At 41.5% G+C, this 14974-nt stretch overlaps 1 protein-coding gene across 5 annotated transcripts in view; it reads left to right on the top strand.

Annotated features, from left to right (window-relative positions):
- The window catches only part of EDARADD (EDAR associated via death domain), a 102069-nt gene that overhangs the window by 70351 nt on the left and 16744 nt on the right, over nt 1-14974 (top strand). For 3 of the 5 annotated variants that reach the window (XM_056567498.1, XM_056567494.1, XM_056567497.1), the window contains 2 exons: nt 7728-7789; nt 13112-13151. In XM_056567498.1, the coding sequence (XP_056423473.1) occupies nt 7728-7789; nt 13112-13151 (102 nt within the window). The remainder of the gene's footprint in view (nt 1-7727; nt 7790-13111; nt 13152-14974) is intronic. The other 2 variants (XM_056567499.1, XM_056567496.1) reach the window with 1 other exon arrangement.

Genomic DNA, 14974 nt, shown 5'->3' with positions numbered 1-14974 from the left:
GCCCTGGCTATCAATCAGGCAGGGATGGGAGAGGGAGGGAGGAGGAGTTCTAGTCCTCAGAACTTCAGGGGCTTGGGGACACCACTTTGACAGAGAATCAAATATATTTTCTACATTATGGAAGCACAGACAGATATATGAAAGGTACCATGTGTCTTCCTGTCCTAACAGATATCTAACAAGGTCATCCTTTTAAAATATAAATTTCAGCTGAAAGATTTCATTTAGTGTACAACTACACTTACAGTGTTTGCTATAGATTTGATGCTGTTGTCACTCATTTAATTACATTAATTTGCACAACATCAAATCTGCAGCATCCAACTTGAAGCACCAAATCCACAGCAAACACTTAAAGGGGTACTCCACTGGAAAACATTTTGGTGCTACACTGGTGACAGAAAGTTAAATGGATTTGTAAATTACTTCTATTAAAAAAATCTTAATCCTTCCAGTACTTATCAGCTGCTGTTATGATCCACAGAAAGTTATTTTCTTTTTTAATTTCCTTTCTGCCTGACCACAGTGCTCTCTGCTGACACCTCTGTCCATTTTAGGAATTGTCCATAGTAGCAGCAAATCCCCATAGATTAAGATTTTTTAATAGAAGTAATTTACAAATCTGTTTAACTCTCTGGCTCTCTGGCACGTTTTCCAATGGAGTACCCCTTTAAGTGTACCCTAATGCTACATTATACAATGGACTTTTAAACTTTTATGCCATTGAGCGATTTTGTAAATTTTCTTAAAGCAGGCTGAATACTTTTTTCATATTTTAATAGTTATGGCCCATACTGCTGCATTATGGGGTAGTCCTGATCAAGTGAGATAATACTTTAGGGTGTGGATAGACTTGACTGGCCTAGATAAAACCCTGACCTCAACCCCATGAAACCTTTGGGATGTGCAAGTCAGTCTTATTACCCATAAGCAATCCCTATCATCACCAATGCTCTTGTGGCTGAATGATCACAAGTCCGCACAGCTGTGCTCCAAAGCCTAGCAACTTATAAATGCAAAAAAGGGGGCAATATGGATTTGTTATGAAATGAGATGTTCATGATCAAGTATTCATATATAGTGACATATATTGTATATGGAATTATTATCCAAAAAACCAGGATGATTCCAGTACAGGTTGTTTTCCTAACTACAATGTAAAGGAAGAATTCAGATGATTCATTTTACTGCTAAATATATATTTCCTGTCTTTGGTTATGGCATTTGTATGACGCCGTTTTACTTATGGTACCAATAAATGTCAAAATCAAAGCAATAAAACTTGGTTTGATGCCTCATGACCTAAAAAAGTTCAATAAAACTCTCATCATACAGCAAGGTGTGGTGGAAACATGTGGCATGGTATTTAGCGGGGTCATCTGTGGTAAGTTTCCACAATGTAGACAAAACCGGTGCTGACAACAGGGAATGTGTCACTGTATGGGGACACGTGCCACACAATACTGAAGGCTCTTTGTATAAAAAACTCATCCCTGTGACACCAGGAGCAGCAGGATAGAGGCACATGGAAGCAGTCTCTTAACCAAGTTGAGGCTTTCTGTTGAATTTTGGCAACAACTTGACACAAGAAATGATAACAGTTGATATTTCCTTGTAGGGAGGCGCATTTTGTAGATGTTTAATTCTGCAGCGGATATCAAGTTACCGAGGAATAAGGGTATGTTCACATGGCCGGAATACATGCGGAATGTCTGCCCGGAAAACATGAGTGGACATTCTGCACATTTGAATAATCTGACAGGCCCTATGACCACTCAAAAATGTGCCATCTCATAGAGGGCAATGCATTTCCAAGAAAAATCTGCAGTTGCAAAAATCGGGATTTCAGCGGCATAAACATAAAATTCCACCGCGTGCATAGTGTAGCAGAATCCCATTGATATCAATGGGATTCTACTGCAGCGCAATGTCGGTGCAGAATATTCTGACGGAATATGATAGACCGTGCCGGCACTAGGACTGCACATAAGTGTGCCGTCTCATAGACGGCAATGCATTTTCGTGCGGCCTCCGCAGAAAGAGTAAGCATGCCTATTCTTTCTGCAAATTTGAATATGTGAACAGTGCAGCAGAATCCCATTGAAATCAATGGAACTGCTGCTGCAGAATCTCCTTCGTGTGAACATAGCCTAACTGTAGTCAAGTTTAAAAAGAGATCCATTCATTTCTTAGAAATTCATATAGGTTATTTTCTCCAAATTCTGTGATGTGTAGAGATGAGCAAACTTTTGAAAAATTCAATTCGGCCGATGTGCCAAATTTTTCGAATTTGGTTCCATCCAAATTTATTTTCGCTGAATCGCTATTAAAAACGGCTATTTGCTTTGTTGTAACACGCATAGGGTGTGTGCTGAGTTAGTGAAATAATACTGTTATTCAGTATGACATGCAGATCACAGGCATCGCTATTAGAATCACTGCTGCACAGCGGCACAATGACAGAGCCTGGGAATTGGAATGAGCAAACTTTAAAGGAGTAGTCCAGTGCTGAAAAACTTCTCCCCTATCCTAAGAATAGGGAATAAGTTTCAGATTGCGGGGGATCCGACCGATGGGCCCCCTGCGATCTCCTGTACGGAGCCCCGACTCGCTGGCCAGATAGCGCGTGTTGACCACCGCACGAAGCCGCGGCCGACATGCCCCCTCAATACAACTCTATGGCAGAGTCGGAGATTGACGAAGGCAGTGCTCCGGCTCTGCCTTAGAGTTGTATTGAGGGGGCGTGTCAGCTGCCGCTTCGTGCGGTGGTCAACACACCCCCTTCCCGCGGGCTGCCGGGGCCCCGTACAGTAGATCGCAGGGGGCCCCAGCGGTCAGACTTCCCGCGACCAGAAACTTATCCCCTATCCTTAGGATAGGGGATATGTTTTTCAGCACTGGACTACTCCTTTAACCCCTTAAGGACCCGGGGTTTTTCTGTTTTTTCACTTTCATTTTTTCCTCCTTACCTTTAAAAATCACAATTCTTTAAATTTTGCACCTAAATATCCATATGCATTCTTATTTTTGCGCCACCAATTCTACTTTGTAATGACATCAGTCATTTTACCCAAAAATGTACGGCAGAACGGGAAAAAAAATAATTGTGCGACAAAATTGAAGAAAAACACAGTTTTGTAACTTTTGGGGGCTTCCGTCTCTACGCAGTACATTTTTCAGTAAAAATTCCACTTTCTCTTTATTCTGTAGGTCCATACGATTAAAATTATACCCTACTTATATAGGTTTGATTTTGTCGTACTTCTGAAAATTGTAATCATAACTACTTGCAGAAAAATGTATACGTTTATAATTGTCATCTTCTGACCCCTATAACTTTTTTATTTTTCCGCGTATGGGGCAGTATGAGGGCTCATTTTTTGCACCATGATCTGAAGTTTTTAGCAGTACCATTTTTGTATTGATCAGACGTATCGCTTTTTATTAATTTTTTCATGATATAAAAAGTGACCAAAAATACACTATTTTGGAATTTTTTTGCGCGTACACCATTGACCGTGCAGTTTAATTAATGATATATTTTATAATTCGGACATTTCCACACGTGGCGATACCACATGTTTGTTTTTATTTACACTGGTTTTTTTTTTTAAATGGGAAAAGGGGGGTGATTCAAACTTTAATTAGGGAAGGGGTTAAATGATCTTTATTAACTTTTTTTTCACTTTTTTTTACGGTGTTATAGCTCCCATAGGGGGCTATAACACTGCACACACTCATCTTTTACATTGATGAATGGTTTCATATAGGAAACCATTGATCAATGATTCTGCCGCTTGACTGCTCATGCCTGGATCTCAGGCACTGAGCAGTCATTCGGCGATTGGACACCAGGAGGCAGGTAAGGGGACCCTCCTCATGTCCTACAGCTGTGCGGGATGCCACGGTTTCACCGTGGCGGTCCCGAACAGCCCCCTGAGCTAAACCGGCATTAGTTTAGTTTCACTTTAGACGCTCCAATAGTGTATAATTGCTGTAGTAAATAAGTTGCTGCAGTGAAAAAGCTTGTAATTGTATCTTAAAATCGAGCTGGAAGTCCGCAGCAAGGCCAGCTACCACCTGTCCCAGCCCCTACCTCTCAGCGCACCCCCATGCTCATGACTGAGTGTCCACTTGAAAAGGGAGGGACTGCAGCACCAGCAAATTGTGCAGGAGCACATTCAGCTTCTGTGTGTGTGGGTGGGTGCATACTGCTTTCTCTTGGACATGGCTTCGCTGATGGATTGCTGCTAAAATGACTGACTAAAAGTAGGAGTAGCAAGAGCATCTGGAACAACAGAATATGGGTATGACAGACAGCTCCCTTCGGCTGAGGTGGTGGAGCCTTGGCTGGCTGAAACAGGGAGCAGCGTGCCACTGGGTGATGCAGTAGGCTGGACCACCACATCGGTGCCGCGGTTCTCCCAGGCTGCTTTATGGTGACGCTGCATATGTTGACGCAGGGCCGTGGTGCCAACATTGGGACCCTGGCCGCACTTCACCTCTGCCGACACATCTTGCATGTGGTCATGGTAACATCCTATGGATGCTTGATGAAAAACTGATTTTCCCCCCAACAGTCCCCACTGACTGACTGATACTACTGCCGACTTCAGGAACCCCTGTTCCACTACCACCCTGGCAGGTAAGCTGCCACAAAGCAGGTGGTCTACCACGGGCACATTTGGCTCCAGACTTCCCACTGCTGCCACCATGCTGACTCCCAACCATGCTACCATCTTGGTGGCTCAACTGCTGTCTCACAGGAAACCTGCAACCCTCTTCTCCTGGTGATGATGAAGCCCCTTCTGCACCCGGCTCCCAAGTACAATTGGCTTCATCATCATCAAGTTGTGTCTGCACATAACTGATGTCCTCTTCAGGTTCCTCAACAGTGTCTGCTTCAGGAGTCTGAACGCTCGCAACACCACCTCCCACGCCACTCTCCTCATCACTACTTGCCCACCTAGCGGAGGAAGCGGCGGATGTCTCCTCCAATTCTTGGCTGGGCAGTAGCTGCTGACTGTCCTCTAGTAGATCATCCTCACTAAATAGTGGAACTGAAACCACAGCATTCGATACTTCTGTGGGGGAGAGAACAGCATAGGACAGAGGCAATTGGAGGACAGAGACTGCCCCCGGGCCATGGCAACTGAGGGTTGTGTCAGAGGAACCCACCGACTGTTGACTTGGGGTGTCAGATGTCACTTGGGATGAAGTGGATGACCGAGTTAACCAATCAATGATGGCAGATTGGTTGCTGGTCAAGACCCGACCGCTAGCTGATAACGGGAGCTCAGGCCTCTCGCTGCAACTCCTGCTGCCACATGACCCTATGAATTTAGGCCTCTGCCACTCCTCTGTGCACGTCCTGGCACTTCTCTGCCTGACATACTTATACACCAGCTGAGTGTGTATATGTTACACTTATGAGAGGAGGACAATACGCTCCACTAAGCTTACAACTGTATTAGGCTACAAAAGCAGGTGTGCAGTTTTGGCTTGCCTTTCAGAGCAACTAGACCCTTATGACTTTAACAGGAACAAAATCGCACACCACGTAGGTGTACATACAGTTTACACATATTTGAGGAGGACAATACGCACCACTATGCTTAAAACTGTATTAGGCTACAAAAACCTGTGTGTAGCTTTGGCTGGCCTTTCACAGTAACTGGCCCAAATTAGTTTAACAGGAACAAAATCGCACACCACGTAGGTGTACGTACAGTTTACACTTATGAGAGGAGGACAATATGCTCCACTACACTTAAAACTGTATTAGGCTACAAAAACAAGTGTGTAGGTTTGGCTGGCCTTTCACAGTAACTGGCCCAAATTAGTTTAACAGGAAAAAAATCATACACCACGTAAGTGTATGTACAGTTACACTTATGAGAGGAGGACAATACGCTCCACTATGCTTAAAGGGGTTATCCATCATAAGGGGATTTTAGTACGTACCTGCCAGACAGTAATGGACATGCTTAGGAAGGATCTGCGCTTGTCTTGGGGCTAAACGGCTATGTGGTGAGATTAACATAACACAGTGGCTAGCTTTTTGGGAACTGGTATTTCCTTTTTGAGTTTTCTTCTTTGACTACAAATCCCATTATTCCATTTTCCTCCCTCCCACACATCAGCCACCCCACCCATTGAAACATAAATGAGCTGCATCCATTCAAAAGACCTGTGGTTTTCAATCAGGGTGCCTACAGCTGTTGCATTAGTTGTAGACTTATCCCTCTCCCACCAAGCGTACCCTTCACCCATTGAAGCAGACAGGCTTCCTGTCATCAGCTGACTAGTGAGTCAGGTCTCGGCCGCATTGCAAACTGGGCAAAATCTGAGACAACAGTCATTTTATATGCTGTTAAAAATAAATATTGGGGTGAAAATCACATAAGAATTGTGAGAAAACTATCACACAAAAGGTACAGACACTATATTATGAACTACACTAACTTTACAGCCTCTGTACACAGTCAAATAAAAAAAAATCCTGGAATACCCCTTTAAAACTGTATTGGCTACCTGGCTGGCCTTTCACAGTAACTGGCCCAAATTAGTTTAACAGGAAAAAAAATTGTACACCACCTATATACGCACAGGTTACACTTATGAGAGGACAATACGATCCACTACGCAACCTGTATTAGGCACTAAAATCCATAGTCACCGGCTTTTAGTGCCTAATACAGGTTGCTCACCCTAACTGGCCCCTATTAGCTAACTGGCCCCTATTGGCCCCAGTGCAGCCGTACAGAGTCGCTGTGTAGTACACCCAAAAGTGTATTTTCGCTCTTTCTTTCTCTCTCTCACTCGTTTCCCTGTCACTGCTTTTCTGCTGTGATTTGGGCTAGTGGTGAATCACTGCTGTAAATCTGTTTTTCTGCTCTCTCTATGCAATATAAAGCTGAAATGCCTGGCTGCAGCAATGGCTGCCGATTATATAGGGCTGTGACATCACAGGGCTGGCTGGCTGCTGATAGGTAGCATGCTGCATGTGATTCAGGGTGATCCCGCCTACCCACCTTCCCAGAGTTCCTTGACCCATGTCCTCACACGTGGAGCCGCCGTTTTAGATGCCCTGGAGCCTGGACCGCACTTAATGAAGTTTAATGAAGCGATTTGTTTTATCGAATCGCAGTGATATTCGGATTTGTTACAAATCAAATTTTTCAGGAAATTCATAACGAATTCGGATTCCTTATATTCGATTCGCTCATCTCTAATGTGGTGCATAAACTATGAATGCAGAAATGTATGTGTTACAGTTAAAACTAGTTTATGCACCTGAAATCAGTTCCATCAGTTCTGAATGGTGATATAGTTAAATAGTTACATGCTATGGTTCAAAAAAAGACACGTTCATTAATATGTGGATTAAAGGAAAATATACTGTATCTCTGTATTTCGGATGAATTAAACATTTGCAGAAATTTCTGCAGCACATCTGCTGCATGTGAACTCACTTAGGGCCTGAAAATACAAGATGCTTTTAAAACTTGGTCAATAGTAATTCTCTAAAGTAGTGTTTCCCAACCAGGGTACCTCCAGTTGATGCAAAACTACAACTCCCAAAGCTAAAGCTGTCCGGGCATTCTGGGAGGCACCCTGGTTGGGAAACACTACTTTAGATAAATACTATTGACCTTGTTTGGTGAATAATTCCAACATGTCTACTAAAACCATTTCTGTCTTTTCATCTGACATTGTTTTCTCAGCAGATCATGAGGCTAAACAACCAGTTGAGGACACTGAGCCCAGTACACTACTCTTCGAAACAGTAAGTAGAACCTTATTGTGATTATTTTTTACCTCAGGCACCGTCATTTCCATTCTGCCCCTCTGTGCACTGATGACAATAACTACCTCACAGTTCTCCATAGCAGTTTGGCTAATAAAATATAGCATATTGAGAGGATTAATTTTGAGTATTATGGGGGAGATTTATCAAAACCTGTGCAGAAGAAAAGTTGCCCAGTTGCCCATGGCAACCAATCAGATCGCTTCTTTCATTTTGCAAAGGCCTTGTTAAAAATGAAAGAAAACACGATTCTTTGGTAGTCACATTAGAGGGGTACTCCGGTGAAGGCCTTTTTTGATCGGCTGGTGCCGGAGGGTTGAACAGATTTGTGGATTACTTCTGTTGGAGAATCTTGGTCCTTCCTGTGCTTGTTGGCTGCTGGGTGCTACAGTGGAGGTTCTTTTCCATTTGGGGAGCAGGGCTCTCTGCTGGCAACGTGGGCGCGGTGCTCTCTGCTGGCGTCTCTGTCCATTTTGGGAGCTGTCCAGAGTAGGAGAACATCCCCATAGCAAGCATATGTCGGCGGGGGGCGCTGTGCTCATGGTGTCAGTGGACAGCTCTGTGTTTCGGAGGAGGAGAGTTTCCGCTGGGGTGTTCAGCAGCTGGTAGGTGCTGGAGGGAGGGAGATTTTTTGGTAGAGGTCATTTGCAGGTTTGTTTGGTTTTCTGGCACCAGTTGATTGGAACAGAGAAGGAGGTTTTCCACCGGAGAACCCCTTTAAGGAAAAGCACTTTTCTTTTTACATACCTCAGATCTTTGTACAAAGCTCTTTGTCACCCTCAGCATGTGAGTATACTCAGTCAACTCTATTAAATTTTTCTGCAACTTAAAAAAAAAAAAAAAAAAAAAAAAATGAAAGCAGCCATTTGATAGGTTGCTATGGGCAACTGGGCAACTTTTCCACAGGTTTTGATAAAACTCCCACTATGTCTATATTTCACTCTATGGGGGAGATTTTTCAAAATTTCTGCAGAGTAAATGTTGACCAATTACCTATATCAACCAATCAGATCGCTTCTTTCATGTTTCAGAAATGTAAGAAGCAAGCTGATTGGTTGCTATTGGCAACTGGTCAACTTTTTAGTATGTTTTTGTACCAAAGTTTCGCGACTTTTCACAAAGGAAGTTTTTCAAATAGAACATACCAAGTCCTGATTTCAGTTGATATCTTGCAGTGGTCAGGAGTTTATGATGTGCAACTTTTCAGTTTGTTGCATTTTTTGGCACAGCTGCGCTAGCTGAAGTGCAAATCTTCCCCTGCCCTGACTTGGCTTACAAAACTAGCTTTGGACAGCATTATTAAAATAGTTTAAAATTTTGTTGCACTGGTTAAAAGTCGCACAAAAAGTCGCAGAGGGGGCGCCATACAAAGTGGTGTACTTAACCCCTTAAGGACTCGGGGTTTTTCCGTTTTTGCACTTTCGTTTTTTCCTCCTTACCTTTTAAAAATCATAACCCTTTCAATTCTCCACCTAAAAATCCATATTGTGGCTTATTTTTTGCGTCACCAATTCTACTTTGCAGTGACATCAGTCATTTTACCCAAAAATTCACAACGAAATGGAAAAAAAAAATCATTGTGCGACAAAATCGAAGAAAAAACGCCATTTGTAACGTTATCATTATTCTGTAGGTCCATACGGTTAAAATGATACCCTACTTATATAGGTTTGATTTTGTCGGACTTCTGGAAAAAATCATAACTACATGCAGGAAAATGTATACGTTTAAAAATGTCATCTTCTGACCCCTATAACTTTTTTATTTTTCCACGTACAGGGCGGTATGAGGGCTCATTTTTTTATTGGTACGATTTTTGTTTTGATCGGACTTTTTGATCACTTTTTATTCATTTTTTAGTGGTATAAAAAGTGACCAAAAATGCGCTTTTTTGGACTTTGGAATTTTTTTGCGCGTACGCCATTAACCGTGCAGTTTAATTAATGATATATTTTTATAGTTCGGACATTTACACATGCGGTGATACCACATATGTTTATTTTTATTTTTATTTACACTGTTTTATTTTTTTTTATGGGAAAAGGGGGGTGATTCAAACTTTTATTATGGAAGGGGTTAAATGACCTTTATTAACACTTTTTTTAAACTTTTTTTTTGCAGTGTTATAGGTCCCATAGGGACCTATAACACTGCACACACTGATCTCTCATCCTGATCACAGGCGTGTATTAACACGCCTGTGATCAGTGTTATCGGCGCTTGACTGCTCCTGCCTGGATCTCAGGCACGGAGCAGTCATTCGTCGATCGGACACCGAGGAGGCAGGTAAGGGCCCTCCCGGTGTCCTGCAAGCTGTTCGGGACGCCGCGATTTCCCAGCGGCGGTCCCGAACAGCCCGACTGACTAGCCGGGATACTTTCACTTTTGCTTTAGAAGCGGCGGTCAGCTTTGACGCCACTTCTAAAGGGTTAATACCGCACATCGCCGCGATCGGCGATGTGTAGTATTAGCCGCGGGCCCCGGCCGTTGATGAGCGCCAGGATCGACGCGATGTGATGCGGGGTCGCAGCTCAACCCCGCTTCATATCGCGAGAGCCGGTGCAGGATGTAAATATACGTCCTGCGTCGTTAAAGGGGTACTCCGGTGAAAACCTTTTTATTTTTAAATCAACTGGCTCTGGAAAGTTAAACATATTTGTAAATTACTTCTATTAAAAAATCTTAATCCTTCCTGTACTTATTAGCTGCTGAATACTACAGAGGAAATTCTTTTCTTTTTGGAATGCTCTCTGATGACATCACAGTGCTCTTTGCTGACGTTATTATAATAATAAAAAGTTTTTATTTATTGTTGTCCTTAGTGGGCTTCGAACCCAAGGCCCCAGCACTGCAAGGCAGCAGTGCTAACCAATAAGCCACCATGCTGCCCTTAGCATACATCTGCTATGCACGGTTGCTAAAATGGACAGAGATGTCAGCAGAGAGGACTGCTCATGATGTCATCAGTGTTCCAAAAAGAAAGGAATTTCCTATGTAGCATTCAGCAGCTAATAAGTGCTGGAAGGATTAAGATTTTTTAATAGAAGTAATTTACAAATATGTTTAACTTTCTGGCACCAGTTGATTTAAAAGAAAAAAGGTTTTCACCGGAGTACCCCTTTTAATAAGAAATGTGATCAGCACCAGATTTATCACTTGCCCTGCACCATGTAATACATTTGTTGCGGTACACAGTTTTCACCACACAAATGAATGGGGCTCTTGATGAATTCCCCCCAGCATCCATATTCCACTATACATGCTTTATTGGGTGCCAAATATACTGGGATATTCTCCCGACATATGTTTGGCATGTGGCATTCTCAAGTTTTTTTTAACTCTTTGCTTCCATGTGAAGGCATATGGAGGTATATTGGTATATATGGTTTAAATTAAACCACTGCCAGTGTTTGCCTCTTGATAAATCCAGGTGCATGTGAAACTACCCCAAACTGAGCTGACATGGGTTTCCACAGCAATTTAAAGGGAATTTGGCATGCAGGGATGACCATGCCTCCTCGCATGAATCCTTGCCCCTCCCCCCCCCTTGCTGTAAGTCCTGCCCATTTGGTGAGCATGGTGATAATTTCAAAAAGTAACTAAACTTTGCGCAAAGCGGGTGCTTACACAAAAATTATGTGAATTTTTGACAGTTTACGCTAAGCATAAGGGTTTTTAGAGGCACCATCAGAATATTGGAGGGAATTTACCAATAAGATGATCAAATCCCAGTTAATATTGTTTCAGACATACTGGGCCTAATTTCCTAAGGCTTTTCTGAGTAAATTTTGTAGGGTTATTTGTGTCGCATGTGTCATGTGCCAGAATTTCCGACCAAAAAAATCCAAAAAACCCTACTAACTCTCCACTTTACTCAGAAAACCTTACAAAGGGGTGTGGTCATCAGAGAAAAGGGGCGTGTATCCCAAAATAAAAATACTTTTTTTTAAAGAAACCTACAAATTTACTAATGTTTCCATATAAAATGTGGTGGATTTGAGCTCTGGAAAACCCGGCAGCTCAGTACATGTGCAAAGAGAGCAAAATGTAGGAAAAATCACCAAATTTAAGATACAATAGTAAATATCATGGAAAAATACCTGTTGGAAACAAAAACCCACAAAGAGAACTACACTCCACTCTTAGGAAATGAGGCCCACTATATACTATATCATTTCAGACAAATTCATTATATTGCTGCACGCTCCTTGATACATTTGTCCTGTCAGGTCATTATTCCCCTCAAACATTTTAGCAAACTAATTTCTACCCTAGTTTTCTTTTAGTTTATTGCGTGCCAAAAAATACCCTACACCTTTATCCCCACACCTCATGTATCTATCCGAAGAGATGATGCAAGGGGCAATATTTGCACCAAAGGCTTTACCAGTTCTGCCAAATTGTTCACAACTATATCCCAATCAGCTACTTTTCTGCATATGTTTGATGTATTGAGCGAAAATATTGATCTACTCTTTTGCAATACAGTGATCCCTCAACTTACAATGGCCTCAACATACAATAGTTTCAACATACAATGGTCTTTTCTGGATCATTGTAACTTGAGACCAGACTCAACATACATTGTACAGACAATCCAGAAATGTGTCAATCGCTGGAAGATCTGACCAATCAGAATGGACATTCACTGGTAAAACCCTTGTATTACTGAAGTGCATGCACTGACTGGCTGTCTGGTAGCGCCCCCTACAGTACAGGGAGGAATTACATGTTCTGTACTGCTCTTTACCTGTACCAGGGTTAGCTGCTCCTTTGGACACCAGGTAAGGGTGGCTCCATGATACTTTTTTAGGACACTGTGTTTACTGTACAGGACCCTGAAGAAGCTCCTGTCCTCTACATAGACCAGCATTTCCGTACCAGGGTGCCTCCAGCTGTTGCAAAACTACAACTCCCAGCATGCCCGGACAGCCAAAGGCTGTCCGGGCATGCTGGGAGTTGTAGTTTTGCAACAGCTGGAGGCACCCTGGTTGGGAAATACTGAAATAGACAGTGATTTACAGCTCCCAGCAGATCTTTATTACTTTTATATGTACGATCTTGCTTTATCTATATTAGTTATCTACTTATTTTTCTTTAATCCTCACCTTTTCCTATTTTTGGATGACATTTTGGTGGCTTCAGAATCAATTACCAGGTTTCCATAGAGTTCTGGTCTCAACATACAATGGTTTCAACATACAATGGTCGTCCTGGAACCAATTAATATTGTAACTTGAGGGACCACTATATATAAAAGCTAAAAATAATAATGGCTTCGTGTCAATTTTTTTTTAACAGACAGACAAGTATCCTGTTCAAGATACAGCACTTCCAAAAGGTAAGAAAACCACATAGTATATTTATATATATATATATATATATATATATATATATATATATACATATATCTTTATCTATAGCTAGGGCATAGGGCATAGGGCATAGCTATTGGGAGTATAGAGGATGCAGCACTTCCAAAAGGTAAGAAAACCACATAGTGTATATATATATATATATATATATATATATATATATATATATATATATATACATATATCTTTATCTATGGCTAGGGCATAGGGCATAGCTATTGGGAGTATAGAGGATACAGCACTTCCAAAAGGTAACAAAACCACATAGTATATATATATATATATATATATATATATATATATATATATATATACATATATCTTTATCTATAGCTAGGGCATAGGGCATAGCTATTGGGAGTATAGAGGATACAGCTCACTTGGATCCAGTTAACTGATGTGGAAGTTGGGATGTCCCATTACAGGTTTTGCAATAAGTTACCTTAGGTTAGTTAATTTCTTATGTTGTACAATTTTTCCTTTAGGGTAAACAGTGTGAGATTTTTTGTTGTAATAGATCATCAATGTCCTTTTCATGATGGAAAATGTATGTCATTTTCATGTTGGAGAATTAACAGAATGTGAAATCCTGAAAAATATCTGACCTCAAGGTGATAGTCTTTCAATGCGTCACAGCAGAAAGGACTTTCCCTGAAATATTATATATTGCCAGAGGGGTTGCAGTGTTGCCATCAAGATCCGGCCAGAATATCTGTTGTTAAAATGTAAAGTAATATTTGTCATGAATACCTCATTGGGCAATGTACAATCATAGATACTGTGCAAAGATTATAAACACAAGTTTGATTTAAAAAAAAAAAAAAAAATTAAAGGGGTACTCCAGTGGGAAACATTTTTTTTAAATCAACTGGTGCCAAAAAGTTAAACAGATTTGTAAATTACTTCTATTAAAAAATCTTAATCCTTCCAGTACTTATTAGCGGCTGTATACCTGAGAGGAAATCCTTTTCTTTTTGGATTTCTCTTCCGTCATGACCACAGTGCTCTCTGCTGACCTCTGCTGTCCATTTTAGGAACTGTCCAGCGCAGCATATGTTTGCTATGGGGATTTTCTCCTGCTCTGGACAGTTCCTAAAATGGGCAGCAGAGGTCGGCAGAGAGCACTGTGGTCGTGACAGAAGAGAAATCCAAAAAGAAAAGCATTTCCTCTGTAGTATACAGCCGCTAATAAGTACTAAAAGGATTAAGATTTTTTAATAGAAGTAATTTACAAATCTGTTTAACTTTCTGGCACCAGTTGATTTAAAAAAAAAAAATGGTTTCCCAGGACACTAACATAGGTGGTGCTCCATGTTTACTACTGATCAGCAAAATAATATGGCTATAGGGCGGCATTTTTGCAGCTTTTCCTATTTACTGATGGGCAGGGGTGCCTTAGGTTAGTTTTAGAAAACTCCTTCAAAGATAATAACATTTTCTATTACTTTAAAGCAGACTTGTCAGCAGGTTTTTGGGGATATGGTTAAGGTAAGGATATGGCTATATAGGGCTTTTGATTCAAAATCTTCATAACTTCTTAATAAAATCCACAGCTCTGTCAATGTATACTGCAGATTTTAAAGTCCAAAGGGAAAACATGCAGATTTTAAATCTGTGCCATGTGTCGGTTTTTACAAGGATGTTACCGTATTTTTTGCCGTATAAGACGCACTTTTTCTTCCCCAAAACTGGGGGGGAAAAGTTGGTGTGTCTTATAAGGCGAATACCTGCGGCCATCAACGGATGGGACACGCGGCTAATACAGGACATCACAGATCGCGGTGATGCC

The sequence above is a fragment of the Hyla sarda genome, chromosome 3 (genome assembly GCF_029499605.1).
Source record: "Hyla sarda isolate aHylSar1 chromosome 3, aHylSar1.hap1, whole genome shotgun sequence".
NCBI classification, from domain to species: domain Eukaryota; kingdom Metazoa; phylum Chordata; class Amphibia; order Anura; family Hylidae; genus Hyla; species Hyla sarda.
Note: the sequence above shows the minus strand (reverse complement) of the source record. Positions and strands in the feature narration are given on the sequence as shown.